This window comes from Pelophylax lessonae (assembly GCF_965119305.1).
Source record: "Pelophylax lessonae genome assembly, chromosome: 1".
Lineage (NCBI taxonomy): Eukaryota > Metazoa > Chordata > Amphibia > Anura > Ranidae > Pelophylax > Pelophylax lessonae.
In genome coordinates this window covers 235,809,807-235,823,105 of record NC_138768.1, presented here as the reverse complement: position 1 = coordinate 235,823,105, position 13,299 = coordinate 235,809,807, and the positions used below count along the sequence as shown (strand labels likewise).

Sequence of the window (13,299 nt, the reverse complement as noted above, 5' to 3'; positions counted from 1 at the left end):
GTATACGACTGATTGTTGTCCTATGGACAGAGTCTCCCACCTCAGCTGTAGATCTCTGCAGTTCATGCAGAGTGATCATGGGCCTCTTGGCTGCATCTCTGATCAGTCTTCTCCTTGTAGGAGCTGAAAGTTTAGAGGGACGGCCAGGTCTTTGTAGATTTGCAGTGGTCTGATACTCATTCCATTACAATATTATCACTTGCACAGCGCTCCTTGGGATGTTTAAAGCTTGGGAAATCTTTTTGTATCCAAATCCAGCTTTAAACTTCTCCACAACAGTATCTTGGACCTGCCTGGTGTGTTCCTTGTTCTTCATGATGCTCTCTGCGCTTTAAATAGATCTCTGAGACTATCACAGTGCAGGTGCATTTATACGGAGAATTGATTACACACAGGTGGATTCTATTTATCATCATTAGTCATTTAGGTCAACATTGGATCATTCAGAGATCCTCACTGAACTTCTGGAGAGAGTTTGCTGCACTGAAAGTAAAGGGGCTGAATAATTTTGAACAAGCTGACGGTGAACTTCCTAAGAGTGAGTCGCTACTTTATTTCCCTCAATGCTGTACTATACTACGCAATGGAAGCTCTCTTGGTCTTTTGTACACTGACTCCCTAGATGCAAGCGCAACGATACAGGTGGAACAACCAATAGCAAAGATCTTGCAGGCAACGGGAGAAGGGAGAAACAGTTAAACCAAGTTGAAAGTTGAATAAGGGAGAGGTTTTTGGTAAGTGCTTTACCTCCGGTATTAGCACTCCTCACTCTTAGCACGCGCCCAAAGGCGCAATCCACCCACCACTCTATTTTACTGTATTTTATTGATTTTATGACACTTATCACGGATGTTAGTTTCCTCCGCAAGGGGATGTCACAATAAAAGTTTTAATATATTGTTTATTCACTCATTTGCACCTTTGCACTTTTTGCACTTATCACTGACTAATGGTCGTTCCCATCCGATGATTGACACATAGGCGGTACAATCTACTCGGCACCACGGTGTTGAGAGTACCACCTTGTGTGTTTGCATTAGCTGCACATTCATTTCGTTAAGCACGCAGCACTTTAATATCATAATTTGCTAATAAGCACTGTGCACTTTTACTTGGGATCACATACAACATATTGATTTGTTGTACAAGGTGGTAGCGCCCCATACCAACACCTCCCAACCCCCAGAATAATTTCACACGCCCAAATTTTCAGTTTTTTATTTGTTAAAAAAGTTTAAAATATCCAATGAATTTCATTCCACTTCATGATTGTGTCCCACTTGTTGTTGATTCTTCACAAAAAATTATAGTTTTATATCTTTATGTTTGAAGCCTGAAATGTGGCAAAAGGTCGAAAAGTTCAAGGAGGCCGAATACTTTCGCACTGTAGATTTGCCTGCTGTTCCAGATAGGCAGACAGAGCAAAAAACTATACTCTCTCACTAGCCCCTATCTAAGAGGGTGCTACATGTGCATCTCACACCTCACTTTGGAGATATAATGTGTTTGATTAGCCTGCTGAAATTTCAGGCATAGGCTTGGTGTCTAGTTGATTGCCATCTTCTCATACAATAGTTTAACAAAATTTTATGAAAGTAACTCCATCAAAAAAGAAAAGATATAATATGTATAGAGCTTGCTCTGGTAAAAAAAAAAAAACAAAAAAAAAAAAAAACAGACTGAGTATTTATGACCAGGCTGCATTGACTTCCTGCTTTGCTTCTATCCTGATGTGTTTTAGTGTGTTTTTTTGTACCTGTGTTTGTTTAAGGTGTCTTAAGCTGAATATGTTTGTTGTCAAAGGTGTCCACTTAGATGGCTGCCTGGCACAGACATGAGATATAAAGCTACCCTTTTTTGTCACGGTTGTGGGAATTTTGGAGGAATGGTGGTAGCACTGTGTTCAAAACAACTTCTCCATTCTCTCCACAAAGTTTGGTGGTTATCAAACCTCCCTACATTCACAATATTGCATTAGGATACCCATAGAGACAAAATATAGGTTATACAACTTATCAAATACTAGAAAGGTAATGCTAAATATATAATAGAACACAAAAGATAGACACAGGCAACTGGGGACAGTTGGACATTTGGCCACAATCGGACTTTCGAAAAGATTAATACAAATAGTTAAAATAATCTTTTTCTAGGACCATCCAATGATGTTTATGTCAATACAAGGGGTGGAGGTTGAAGGGGTACAGTCAGATCCCTGCAGTGCAGATGATGTTTTTTTCTGGCCTGCAAATGGCCAGATTGGAAACCATTTATATTTACAAAGTGCCTTACCTTGGGTATCTCGAAGAAAAAACAGTGTACTGGAGTCAGCAAACTCTTCAGAAATGCAGTTGAATGAAACATACAGAATTGTGTGATTAATCTTCTGCAGGATTATTTTCTGAAATGACAAAATTTGAGATGCTAGCATGAAAACACAATTCAGCAGTGTATGTTGTCAAAAACATTATAGGGCTGATTCATCTCAATAAATGACCCCACTACAAATATCACGTCCCGGTTGATCACTCACTTCCTGTTTCTTTATCTGTCTGTTATACCACACACCTGTTTGGATCATGCTCTCTTACCTAGGATCCAGGTATCACTTGGTTACATTGTACATTGTGGCTGTTTTGTTTTCACTGGTCTTTCTTGGTGTTTTTTTCCCATCATTCATCCCTTTGGTGAGAGCTACATGTTTCCATTTTTTATGTCATTATCTACTTCGACTTCTCACCTGGGTTTACTCTTACTGACACCATGCTTTTGGGCTTCAGTCCTCACTATATCATTAGACATGCACAATTTACATTGATATATATATATATATATATTTTTTATTACTCTCCACAAAGTGTTCTTTGAGACACACATTGCACCATTTTTGATTTCCAATGGGGACCCCACTCCCATGGTAGTCCATTCACCTTCCCACTGGAGAGGAGTCACCCACCATGTCTTCGGCTTCCAGCACCCCATTTGGAACCTTTAGCTGACCTATGAGTAACCCGGGGGGGGGGGGGATTCTCTCCCCCCTTTTTTCTTCCTTCTCCTCTCTTTCTTTGTATTAAACATCAGACTACATATATGTGCACTTTTTTGCAGACACAAGCATATGTACCCTGCATCCTGATGAGTGGAAAGAACACACGAAACGCGTAGAGCCCTTTTCAATGCTATGCTATTACTACCATTTGATCAATTACTTGCTTTTACAATCATAACCCATCAATGTATTTTTATAGAGTGGTCTAGGTCACTAATTAACACCACCCACATCACAGTGGTGCTGCAATATGTATGAGTATATACAGTAGGGATGCAACGATCCGATATTTGGATCGGATATCGGCCCCGATATGGGCAAAATAGCTGGATCGGGGATCTGTAAAATTAAGAGATCCACGGGCCGATCCGGTTTTGCTCTTTACATAGCATGTGAGGGAGCAGAGAACAGCTGTTAAAGAAAAAAAAAAGAGCCTCCTGCAAATGCCTTTCAACTCTCCCAGTTAAGTAAACACAATGATTACAATGTATCTTTTCGTTCCGTCTGCCGGAGGAGGGAAGTTTAACCTCTTAAAGACTAAACCCATGACATTTTAGATTTTGAATGCAAAATTGTTATACGGTATCTGCCGATACCGATCCGGGAGTATTTTTTTGTTATAAGCTCACAAAACAGTACTTCTGGATCGGACTCGGGATCGGCGATTTCACAAAGCAAAAGATCGGGATCAGGATCGGGATCAAAAAAGTCAGATCGGTGCATCCCTAATATACAGTATCTCACAAAAGTGAGTACACCCCTCACATTTTTGTAAATATTTTATTATATCTTTTTATGTGACAACACTGAACAAATGACACATTGCTACAATGTAAACTAGTGAGTGTACAGCTTGTATAACAGTGTAAATTTGCTGTCCCCTCAAAATAACTCAACACGCAGCCATTAATGTCTAAACCGCTGGCAACAAAAGTGAGTACAGCCCTAAGTCACATAGTCGCAGTGACATTTTTTTAAAGGTTACAAACACTTTGAACATTTTATATCTGTTGTTTTCATCTTAACCTACTTAACATCTTTTACACTAGTAAATAGAAAACTTTAATACAGTGCTAGAAAAGTCTCTGGGGTTTATAACATAATGGGGTTGATATACTAAAACTGAAGAGTGCAAAGTATGGTGCATCTGTGCATGGTAGCCAATCAGCTTCTAACTTCAGCTTGTTAAATTAAGCTTTGACAAAAAAAAAAAAAAAACTGGTAGCTGATTGGTTTCAATGCAGAGCTGCAGTTTTTGGATGGAAAACCCAGTACTGCTATACAATGGGTGAATGGACGTACTGCAGCGCGATTGTAAGTGATTTTCTAGGTGTTGTTTGTTAATTGAAGTATAGGGCGGCACAGTGGTGTAAGTGTTAGCACTTTCACCTAGCAGCAAGAGGGTCAGTGGTTCGAATCCCAACCACGACACTACCTGCCTGGAGTTTGCATGTTCTCCCTGTGCCTGCGTGGGTTTCCTCCGGGTACTCCGGTTTCCTCCCACACTCCAAAGACATGCTGGTAGGTTAATTGGATCCTGTATAAAAAAAAAATAAAAAATTGGCCCTACTATGTATGTATGAATGTGAGTTAGGGACCTTAGATTGTAAGCTCCTTGAGGGCAGGGACTGATGTGAATGTGTAATGTACATGTAAAGCGCTGCATACATTGACAGCGCTATATAAGTACAGTACCTGAAATAATAAAATTCATAAAACAGTCATTAAAACGACTTGGATAAAAACAAATTATGATTTCATTTAACCTGTATTTAATTATAAAATGCCTTCCATGACTGATTGTTTTTTAAAAAATGCATAGTCTTGAAAAAGTCCTGTTGGAAAATGATATTCAGTTCACCTTATTTTATTTAGAGTATGGTCAGTATTTCTAAATACAGACTGCAAAAAGTAATTTATTTTCTCTTCTTGTCTTTTTTTTTTTGGTTTAGCCGGATGGACTTTTTTCAACTTCACTAACTATGTAAAAGTTATTTGAGCCATCATGTATTATCTCTTTTCCCAAAAACTGCACCTCGGTTAATTTTTTTTTTTTTTTTTTACTGTATTTGTTTCCTATTTCTTTTCAACTGGTCGTCCCCATTTCTTTTTTCTCTTTCTTTCTGATGTTAGACTTCACTACTTTTCTCATAATGCTTTACTTAGTTCTCTTAAGACTCATTTATGCAAGCAGTGCTCTCTGAAGAGGGATCTGCAGTGGATCGCTTTTCAAAGGGTATTTGACAGGCAGCGAGGAGACGTTTTGTTGCCTCCTTACTGTTTGTTTTCACCCCTAAAAACCGTGCAGTGCAGGCCCATTCAGTTGAATGTGTTGGAAGTTTTTACCACCCCTTGCCGCAAGTGTAAACATAACCTTAGGGTGGAAAAAAAAGAAATCCCTATCTTGGTAATTTCCTTTTGTCTCTCCTTATCCTTCATTACTTAAAACAGCTGTGGCGCACAAAGTCCTGTTGTGCAAAAAAGCCTACACCAACATACTGTAACTAATAACATTTAAACTTATATGTTTAAACAAAGCTTTAGTTTCATCAGAGGTTTTAAATCAAACAGGCATAGCAAAATAAAAGCAAACCCCAGTGCATAGTGACAAACGTCGCTGTCATATCTTCCCTCTTAATTAAACCTCCTCTCAATATGCCTTCTAGCTTCTGAACCTTTTGAAGGTGAATCACACAGGACCCGATGTGATTAGGTTCAAGGCTCCAGCCGGGTCCTCTCCTGTAGTACACCGCTAGGAGTGTTGGCAAGGACAGAGCTCACCTGCTTCAATGTTCAAGAGACAAAAAGGTCCTATGTGCTGCACATCACTAGAAGACCCTGTTGCTATGTCAAATGACAGCCTCAGCTTGGGCTCCAGCCAAGCCACGCCCCCAATGCATTTCACTCCGCCCCCAGAGCTTAATCATGGGGGCCCCTATGATTAAGCTCTGGGGGTGGAGTGAAACATGTTGGAGGTGTGGCTTGGCTGGAGCTCGGGCTGTCATTTCACATTTCCACAGGGTCTTCAAGTGATGTGCAGCACATAGGACCTTTTTTTTCTCTTGTGATTACTGAAATACTGGCTGGATTCAGGAAGGATGATCTGCAGAGTGAGTGGCTTAAAGAATTCTTCTGGAGGTGAATTGCTGGATACAGCGAGAGGTGGCAGTCCGATGTTACCTGACCTCAACGTCACATAAACCAAGTAGAAAGTAGCACATGCAGGGGCAAAAGGTAAGGAGGGCAAAGTGGCACCAGGAGTAGACTCATGGGTCAAAGTGTGCAGAGGCAAACATATCGATGCCTGGCTGCAGCTTTGGATCCACACAGGTCATGGGCAGCAAAGGGCCCACAGAGAAGGGAGGAGGGGATGCCTCGGTGTCCAGACAGAAGCTCACAGCTAAAAAGGAAATATACGTTCTAGCAGCCCCAACTGCAGCACACACAGGTTCTGAATTATATGTCCCAGCAGTTCTAATCTCCTTCTAATGAGACTCTACAGCCATAAGTTCCTCCATGTCTATCACTGAAGTCAATCTCTGACTCCTTTCTTTGAGCACAGGTCTGTTATATTTCCCCTCGAGTTCAACACAGATCTGAGCCCAAATTGCTGGGGCCCAGGTGTCTGGTTATATTTTGGTACAGGATACAATAAATCCCGTGCTCCCCGCTGAGTCTCCAAACCTGCTGTGTAAGACCAAGAATCGCTGACCATGTATGCAGCTGACTGTGTTACACACTGGCCTTCGTTTAGTTTTCCTGTAACAGTCCACTGTCAAAATGTGGACAAAAAAACTGAATGAGCATGATTGTCACAACACTGACATTTGTCCCATTCAGCTCTGATTCAGCAGGGGATCTTCTTACAGATACTCTGCTGAATGGAGCACTCTCATGTGAAAAGACCCTGACATTAATGAGAAAGAGTTAAACCGGTGGGTTTTGTTCCACTTTAAGATCAGTGGACAACCACGTCAATGTATTGTTTTGTAAGTTGGCTTAAGTGGGTCTTCCATCCTGTTCACCAAGCTGGCAGACAGCACTTTATTACTACTAGCCTGTGGGTAGACAGTATCTCCTTAAAGTCTATGGTGGAAAAGCCACAAATGCCCGGTATGCTATGTGAGTTTCCAGTGGGAAGATTTCCCTTCATTGTCTGTCCAGATGGTCAGAAAGAGAAAGAAAATCTCTCCAATGGGGCAGCATCAAAAACAATTTTGTTAAAACCTAAATCAAGGCTTGATTTAACTTTAAATGGTTCCTTTGGACTAAGATGGTCCAAAAAAAAAAAAAAAAGATTTCCTTCACTAATACATGCATCAGCTACATACAGTAAGAAACACTGTGTTTCAGCAATAGTACAGGGACTTCCCGTCTTGTTCCCGGAACAAAAGCGAGTCAGGCTGAACTCTGCTCATCCCTTTTATAGGAAGCGATTTTTTAATGAAGAAATACAAAGCTTCCTCTGATTGGCAGAGGTAAAGATCATGACCCTAGCCATTCAGAGGAAGCCTTGTATTCATAATTCCTGACTTTGTAAATCCTGATTACTCAGCGGTGGTACAAACTTACAGTAAGTGGAACAGGGGCGAGTTCCTCCTCATGAACTTCGTGATTGAACAATGAGGCGGCATCCAGGTCTATTTTTCCATCTGCTTCTGCATGCGGAGTGACAGTATCTTCAGTTGATGTGACGTCTTTTTCTGTTCAGTAAACACAATAACTCAGATAGGATAAAAATAATTTGACTTCACAGTTACATTTACCAAAGTTCTTCAGAGGCAAATGAGAAGATGTAGATTAAAACCATATGAAAACTTACTGTCACTAGGTTGTTCTGAAGAGCTTGTCTTCTCAGAGTGCTCACTGAGCTCCTCTGCATCATCACGGTCAGTTTCCTCCTCGTGTGGAACACTATTTACATTCAGGAGTTCTTCAGGTTCTAAAAGGGCAACCAAACATTTTTCAGTGTTTTTAGTTAGCGTTAAAAAGATCCTGTTGCCCGACCATTTATTTCAACAACAGTCTTCCCATAAGTTTATATGTGCATTTAGTGTATTAAACTGCAAAAGTCCCCTTGTGTAGACATCCTAAACCCCAGAGACTGCAATACATGATTTCCTTGTGCTTTAACCTGCAATTTTTTAAAGTTGGTGACAGGTTCTCTATAAGAAGGAAGTATCTCTAGAATTTTAAAACTTATGTTGAGTTCCCAATAGGACCCAGTGCACATAGAACTTGGTCTCATTACTATATCTGTGGTGGTTTTTAATTCATTTTACACTTTTGAGTCAGTGCTGGTTATAGCTCTACACCAGGCTGAAGCCCAATTTATGGGTGTTCCTCGGGGAGAACTACAGGCAGCACTGAAGCCACCTTTTTTCTTCATTCTGCAGCCCTCCTATGTAATTGTAAAGCCTTCTGTCCCCTCTGTAATCTTAATTTTTACTGTAAAGGAAGCTAGTGATCACAGACCCACCCTCGAAGCTGCCAGCAGCTTGTGTTGTGAATAATCACACTGGAGAGCACTGCTGTCATTCACAGAAACACAAACTGATTAACAATACACACTTGCAACTATTACACTAGTCCCTCTTGGACAAGTGTAGTGTGTTGTTGTAAGCTTTTGTTTTTGTGAATGACAGCATTGCGCTCCAGCATGGTCATTCCCAACACAAGCCCCCAGTTACAGCTATACTCTCTCCTCAGATCCTAAATAGCATAATGCAGCGTGCAGCTGGGTGGTTCTGTGCTCTCTAGCTTTCTTTACAGTAAAAATTAAAATTGCACAAAAAGGCAGAAGGCTTCACAATTAGATTGGGGGGTCTGCAGATGTTCAGATTGCCAAATTTCAGCCTGGGTTCACACTACTGCGAACACAGACATTGCATGTGATTTGCACCGCATTGTGCAGATCACATGCAATGTCTGTGGGATGCGAATTCAGCTATACAGTTTGTATGGCTTAACCCGCATCCCATTCACATAAAAATGGTGCTGGATCCTTTTTTTTTTCCCGCACTGGAATTGGATCGCATAGGTGTTCATACCCATGTGATCCGATTCCTGTCCGAATTCACAGTTCGCACTGCGACCTGCGAACTGATCTAGGGGTGTCATTAACATTGTATTGACACCCGCAATCGGTTCGCAGAGGGCCGTATGAACTGCCTGTGGGAGAGATGTGATGTAGGAACCCGCACTAGAATCGCGCTGATTCCTATATTGCAGTCGTGTGAACACAGCCTCAGGGGAAAGGGGCAGGGAATGCACAGGCCCTTTGTGCACTGTCTGTAATGTCCCCCTTGTTTTCTTTCAGCCAGAGCTAATTAGATATCCATCATGGTCAGATCTTAAAGTAGACCTTTAGTCAGAAAATTAAAGTGGAACTTTAGTCAGAAAATTAAAGTGGAGCTCCACCCAAAAGGGGAAGCGCCCCTTGTTTGCTTCCTCCCCCTTCCACTGCAACATTTGTCACCTTTCGGGGGGGGAAATGGGTACCTGTTTTTGACAGGTACCCATCCCCAGTTCCAGGTAACATCGCTGCGGCAAGGCCCCCCCGGAAGTTCGGCCCCCCCTCCTCCCTCCCCCGCCGCCGGGCCATTCACAAAGTGCAGCGCGCATGCGCACTAGGGTACAGGCTGTGAAGTCACAAGGCTTCACTTTCCTTGCAAGGAATGGTGGCGGCAGCACCCCAGAGTCGATTGAAAAAATCGTCTGGGGTGCCGACATCGCGGAATCCTTGGACAGGTAAGTGTCTTAATATTAAAGGTCAGCAATTACAGTATTTGTAGCTGCTGCCTTGAATTTTTTGTGGGGGGGGGGGGGGGGGCTGGAGCTCCACTTTAAATCCTGCTAGATCACTTCAGGCTGGCTCCTTTTGCAGGTATAGCTATGGAAAACATTTAAGTGCTTATACAGTAAAATACTGTCTCACCCTGCTCTGCACATGCTCAGTTGCTCTCCATATGTAGGCATTTTTAGGCACTGTGAAATTTCAATCGGCTAACAGCTTTAAAGCTAAATTAAACCCTCCTATCCTTTACGGCCAAGGGAGCTCTGTCTGTTTGATCTGAAACTGCCATGGTGCTGCACATGTGATCAGTTGTGATACCAGCCATTTGATGGCTTGTCAGTTTGGCTGAGGACACAAGCAAATATGACCGTTTTTTGAAACATTTACATTTGTTCCACTTTATGATTTACTGCTGTTCAGGGGCTCTGCGCTTCAGAAAAATGGCAGCCTATAGTAAGAATAAACAGGAGCATTGATGGCAATTTACAGCACACACTAGTTTTGGTAGCATAATTATTAATGTGGAATATGTGTTTCTCGCTAAAGAACATCATTTTTGTATCAAGTGGTTATGGGTAAAATTTCTTTTTAAGTGCCGCTAGATCACTTCAGACTGGCCCATTTTGCAGGTATAGCTATGTTAAACATTAAAAATAACTGCCTATTCTGTTTTAAACTCAGCAATCCACTGTCTCACCCTGCTCTGCACATGATCACACGGCGGAGCAAATCTGCCCTTTGGGTGTGGTGTACATTTTAAGAGGAACTCCATGCCAAAATAAAAAAAAATGGCATGGAGTCCCCCAAATCCATACCAGACCCTTATCTGAGCATCGAGCCTGACAGGCCAGTATAGAGGGGGGACGGACAACCCCCCTCCTGAACCATACCAGGCCGCTTGCCCTCAACACGGGGGGGGGGTGCTTTAGGGTGCCCCCCAAAGAACCTTGTTCCCATGTTGATGGGGACAAGGGCCTCTTTTCAACAACCCTGGGCTGTGGTTGTGGGGGTCTGCAGGCGGGGGGCTTTAACAAGGCCTCCCCTATGTGAATGGGCATTGGGTACATCGTACCCCCTACCCATTCAGCAAAAAGGTGTAAAAAAGTAAAAACCACAGGAAACCGTTTTTGACAGGTCCTTTATTAAAAAGAAAAAAAAAAAATAGTATCCCTCAATGTAAGTCCATTGTCAACCACGACGCCCAGTGGACCCGAAAAATAGAAAAATGTAAACACTTTGCCTCCTAAGAGGCTACCCGCTGTATGCCTGCTTTTCGGCTTTGACAGTTCTTTTATAGACAAGGAGCGGGGCCAACTGGCTACGTCATCCGGTGGCACCGCCCCTTCTGATGTCACGTGACGGGATTGGGCAGGTGGGTTGGGACTAGGATTCCGAACACGCCTAAACCCATCTCTACCAAACAGTTACACATGTACAGGCGAGATGACGTGCCCCTGGGAGGTGGAACGCGTGTTAACGCCCTGGGCTCACAGGAAGTGAGTTGAATGATGCTGTACCAACTTTTATGCCTGCTTTTTGCAACACTTAAGCCCCGTACACACGTACCGAATGTCGGCCGTCTTTTGTCCGGTGCTGTCCTGTCGGTTGAAAAGTGCAAAAGACTGCACACAAATTTTGTCGGCCAACAACAGCCGACTGCAGAAGTGATGTCATGTGATGGTTAACTTTCCGTGTGTTTTTTCTTTTCTGAGCATGCCCAGTCTTGCTAATCTGCTGTTTGTCAGCCGAAATCTGTACTGACTGGTGAACAATCGGCCGTTCTGGTGACGGCCAACAAAAATTTTATAGCCTGCACACCCGATTCTGTTCGACCGAAAAGTCGCTGTCGGTTGTCGGAAGCATCATACTAACAAGCCGACAATCGGCCGATCGTTCAGTGGCCGAATATTTATGGCTGACAATCGGTACGTGTGTACGGGGCTTTACTCTAAAAAAGTTTTGTTAAAAGAGAAGTATGGCCAAAGCTTTTTTGGCCATGCTTCTCTTCTGGGTCAAAGGGGTGCACTTACCTGTGCTCTCCTGTGACCCAAAATCAGCTGATGCTCCAGGATCCGTAAGGATCCCAACAACTTTGTTGGGATTGGGATCCAGCCAGGTGCCTGATTAACAGCAGGCTACACCTCTCAGTGTATGCTGGAGAGCCAGCTGCGTCCACCCCCTCCACTGCCCGGCGCTCCAGTAAGCGATCGCTCAGTTCTCGGGCTTACAGCTGGTGGGGGACAGTAATGCTGCAGCATTGAGGTGAATTTGGATGTTTATTTATTTTTGCAACCCCAAACGTCTCCTTAAGGCCCCTTTCACACTTGTGCGACCTGAAATTACGCGACTTTGCCGTGCCTTGAAGCAATGCCTTTGTAATCTTGAGGTCTATGAACCTCAAGTCGCACCAAAGTAGTGCAGTGACTACTTTGAATTCGTTGTGACTTGAAGTCGCACAGATATGAACAGTACTCATTAGAAATCATGGAGTACGACTTATCATGCGACAGTCCCAAGTCGCAGGACATTGCACAAGTGTGAAAGGGGCCTTAATTAACATAAAAGTGTCAGAACCTAGAATAGGTCCTAGGCAACATTGTAAGCCATTGTTCCTTGTCTGAGATCTGTCACCTCAGCAATCACAGCACACACACATGATCTGTAACATGCAGATTTCTCACCGACAGCTATTTCCACCTCCACTTCTTCCTCCCGGATTCTTTTAAAGAAGAACAGCGCAGAGGTCCCCTCCTCGTCGGTACTCTCATTGAGAAAGCGCAGCAGTTTCTCCTCTTGCTCTCCGTTGTTCCGGTTGAGGAGTTCCTCGAAACACGCCGGGTCTGTCAGGCCGAAGCCGCAATACACCCGATCCCGAATCCATTCCAAGCGCGGATCGTCCAGCGACATCTCTAACTTCTATCCAGCTTGTTAGCGTCTGGTCGTTATGGCAACGCCAAGCTGCCGGCTCTACATTCTGACACATGAAGGGCGGACACATCCGTTGTGATCATTCCTTCATATCCTTCCGCCCAGAAGGAGCTGCATTGCTCTCTCCTACATTACTTCTGTAAGGAGAAACCAAAACCAAATCTGACCTGTTCAAGGGGTATCTACAGGGACCTATTTCTACTATCTGTTTATACTTCATTAATAAGGCTATATTCCCAACTATGTGTGCTTTCTTTGCAGATTGTCTTAAAGCTGCGCTCTACCCAAAAGTGTAAGCTCAGTGTTTGCCCCTTTCACACTTGTGCGACTTGTCTTGCCATTTGGGACTTCAAAGTCACAATGCAAGTCATACTCCATAATTTCCAATGAGTTCTGTTCATATCTGTGCGACATATAAGTCGCAACAACGTCAAAGTAGTTCCTGCACTACTTTGGGCAGATTAATGCGTTTTAACCACTTAAGCCCCGGGGGATTCTTGCTGCTCAAAGACCAGGGCCTATTTTG

General features: G+C 43.1%; 1 protein-coding gene across 1 annotated transcript in view; it reads right to left on the bottom strand.

The window, feature by feature from the left end:
* DNAH10 (dynein axonemal heavy chain 10) overlaps positions 1-12,752 on the bottom strand; it is a gene marked incomplete at its 5' end in the record, with an annotated part of 236,277 nt that extends 223,525 nt beyond the window's left edge. The window contains 4 exons of the mRNA XM_082256636.1: positions 2,293-2,401; positions 7,622-7,752; positions 7,872-7,991; positions 12,527-12,752. Of these exons, the coding sequence (XP_082112762.1) occupies positions 2,293-2,401; positions 7,622-7,752; positions 7,872-7,991; positions 12,527-12,752 (586 nt within the window). The remainder of the gene's footprint in view (positions 1-2,292; positions 2,402-7,621; positions 7,753-7,871; positions 7,992-12,526) is intronic.
* Positions 12,753-13,299: the final 547 nt, after the last annotated feature.